The sequence below is a fragment of the Rutidosis leptorrhynchoides genome, chromosome 2, assembly GCF_046630445.1.
Source record: "Rutidosis leptorrhynchoides isolate AG116_Rl617_1_P2 chromosome 2, CSIRO_AGI_Rlap_v1, whole genome shotgun sequence".
Lineage (NCBI taxonomy): Eukaryota > Viridiplantae > Streptophyta > Magnoliopsida > Asterales > Asteraceae > Rutidosis > Rutidosis leptorrhynchoides.
In genome coordinates, this window is record NC_092334.1 from 377,690,972 (window position 1) to 377,694,371 (window position 3,400).

General features: G+C 44.4%; 1 protein-coding gene across 1 annotated transcript; it reads right to left on the bottom strand.

Moving 5' to 3' along the window:
• Window positions 1-212: 212 nt before the first annotated feature.
• Window positions 213-1,126, bottom strand: LOC139889016 (uncharacterized). The gene is made up of 2 exons (XM_071871991.1): window positions 992-1,126; window positions 213-737 (listed from the first exon to the last, which is right to left on the bottom strand). The coding sequence occupies exons 1-2, from the start codon at window positions 1,124-1,126 to the stop codon at window positions 213-215; spliced, it is 660 nt and encodes a 219-aa protein (XP_071728092.1).
• Window positions 1,127-3,400: the final 2,274 nt, after the last annotated feature.

The window sequence follows — 3,400 nt, forward strand, 5'->3', positions numbered from 1 at the left end:
CAAAACAAACTATCTCGTACTTTCAATTTTCATAGTTTAACTTAGTTTACTTTTATTTGCAAACTTAATTCTCACGTTAATACTGTCCTTGGAACGATACTTAGAATTACCATTTTTATACTATTGCACGATCGGGTACACTGCCCGTAAGTGTGTAGTAATCTTTAACCAGGCATATTTCCAAAGATAATTTATATACTAGATTTCACACATCAACGTGGTACAAACTTGCCATCATGTGTCTTCAAATTATATGCTCCGTTGCCCAGAGCTTCTACAACCACATACGGGCCTTCCCAATTAGGCCCTAATTTGCCAGTATCTTCAACCCGGCTGGCATTGTTGTTACGCCACACATAATTGCAGGGGCGGAAAGTACGTTCCCTTACATGTTGGTTATAATACTTGGCAATTTTCTGTTTGTTAGACGCTTCTCTGATAGCGGCGATGTCGCGCCTTTCCTCCAATAACTCCAAATTTTCTTTCAAGTTAATAACGTTGGACACATCGTTGAATTCCATCACACGTTGGGTTGGAACGGCGATTTCAGCCGGTATTATCGCTTCGGACCTATAAACGAGGCTGAAAGGAGTTTCTCTGTTGCTTCCTTTGGGTGTGGTTCGGAACGCCCATAAGACTTGTGGAAGCTCATCTGCCCAACCCTTTCTTTCCGTGTCCAGCCTTGCCATAATCCCGGCAACAATGTCTCTGTTGGTAACTTCAACTTGCCCATTTACCTGCGGATGGGCAACAGAACTGAAAGTCTATTTGATATTCAACCCATCACACCATGATCAAAACGGATCGTGAGCGAACTGTTTGCCGTTGCCACTTACAATTTCATGAGGTACCCCGAAATGGCACACTATTTCCTCCCAAACAAAGTTCACAATCTGTTTTCCCGTTATGCTTTTTAAAGTTTGGCCTCGACCCACTTGGTGAAGAAATCAATTGCAACGACCAAGTGTTTTCCGTCCGGGAAAGGTCATACCAAATCAATTGCCCATTTGTAGAAAGGCCAAGCAGACGTGACAGGGATTAGCTCATGCGATGGCATGTGAATTTGCGGAGCATGAAGTTGGCATGAAACACAAGTAGTGATTATGTCTTTTGTATCACGGTACATTGACGGCCATATACCCCAAACGCATTATCTTTCCCACAACGGTCCTAAACCCCGCATGCATGCCACAAGTCCCTTCATGTACCTCCCTTACGATTGTTTCTGCTTCATTAGGGCCGACACATCTTAACAGCAGTGCCGTAAAGGACTTCTTGGACAAAATCCCATCCCTTAGTGTTTACGAAGGTGCTTTCATACGGATCTTTCTTGTCGCTGCCCCATCAACTGGCAGCGTCTCGTTCTTAAGATATGCAATGATAGGACTCATCCATGTCTCTACTTCCTCCACGGGGGCCACTTCCTGTAATGCATTACGTTGCAAGGAAATTAATACATGCTAGTGTACATTTTATTTTAAATTGATTATGCTTATAGCGTATTTATTATCGAAGCGTGTCGATACCTGTACCACGTCAGTGGATATTTGACTTAGGACCTCCACACGTCCTTGGCGAAGTGACTAAACACGCTCGTTGCAAGTTTACTGAGTGTGTTAGCCTTTTTGTTCATGGACCGCGCTACTTGCGTGATTGAGAAAAGTTCAAATTTGTTGGCCATCTCTTCTGTCAATTTCAGATATTTTTGCATGCCCGGGTCTCTAGCCTCAAACGTACCATTCATCTGATTTAACACAAGATGAGAATCAACCGATACCTTCAGGGCTTTTATCCCCATATTTTCAGCCATTCGTAAACCAGACAGCAACGCCTCATATTCGGCTTCATTGTTGGAGGCGGGGAACTCGAAACGCAATGCGTAGGTGTGTTCCTCGCCATCTGAACTAATCAAAATTAGACCTGCACCGTCAGAACTTGACGCTCCATCAGTAAATAGTTCCCACGTGATGGTATTTGGTACTTCTTCAATAGCCGGCTCCGGTGGCACGGTGCATATGAATTCAACCATAAAATCTGCCATGATCTGGCCTTTAACTGCGGTACGGGGGGCGTAACTGATTTCATGTTCGCCTTGTTCGATTGCCCACTTGGCTAGCCTGGCAGAAACCACCGGTTTTCTTAGCACCTGCATCAAAAACTTGTTAGAAAAATTTCCTCCCTAATGCTCTGATCCCAATCATCGTACCGTACCTGTTTGATAGGTGAATCAGTTAACACCAGCATCGGGTACACTTGAAAGTACCGTTGCAACCGTCTCGCGGTATGGACTAATGCAAAAATAAGTTTCTCAATCGGTTTGTAATTAACTTCGCCATGTTGTAGCACTTTGCTAACAAAATAAACCGACATCTGTGTGCCACCTCGTTCCGCGACGAGCACCGAGCTGATCGCTTCAGTTCCCGCCGCCTGATAAATTGTTAAAATTTCTCCTGAAAGCTCAATATGTTAACGTCAAAAGATTCTTACGAAGATTAGTAAAAAATATCATGAAATGGCTACTTTACCCGGTACCGGGGCGGTTAGTGTCGGCAACGTCCTGATTGAAGCTTTCATCTCCTGAAACGCGTGATCCGCTTCAAGAGTCCAATCAAAGTTTCGGCCGACGCTCTCCTTCAATACCTTGAAGAAGGGTAACGATCTTTCAGCCACCTTTGACAGGAACCTAGACAGTGCCGCCAGCTTGATGTTTAGGCTTTGTACCTCCTTTTTTGTTCTTGGCACTGCCATTTCATCAATAACTTGGATTTTCTTAGGATTCGCCCTGATACCGCGCGTCGTGACAACGTGTCCCAAGAATTTCCATTCCTCGAATCCAAAACTACACATCTCTGGATTTAGCTTCATGTTGATTTTTCGCAATGAGTCGAACGTTTCTTGAATGTCCTTCAAAAGATCCGCTTCGGTATGACTTTTGATCACGATATCATCAACATATGCCTCCACATTTCGACCAATCTGTTCTTTTAACGCGGCGTCGATTACTCGTTGGTACATTACGCCAGCATTTTTCAACCTGAAAGGCATCTTTTTGTAACAGAAGATGCCCTGATCCGTGTGGAACTCGGTTTTGTCTTCGTCGCATTCTGCCATTTGGATTTGGTGATAACCCCTATAGGCATCAAGGAAACACTTGAAATGAAAACTGGCCAATGATTCTACCTTCCATTCAATTTCTGGCAGTGGATAATTGTCCTTGGGACAAGCTTTATTGATGTCCTTGAAGTCCACACACATCCGCCACGATCCGTTTACCTTTTTGACCAGCACCGGATTAGCGACCCACGTCTGGTGCTTAGCTTCTCTCAATATGTCAGCTTGTACTAATTTCTCCACCTCATTCTTTAGGAAGACGCTGCGCCCCGGCGCCATGCCCCGTTTC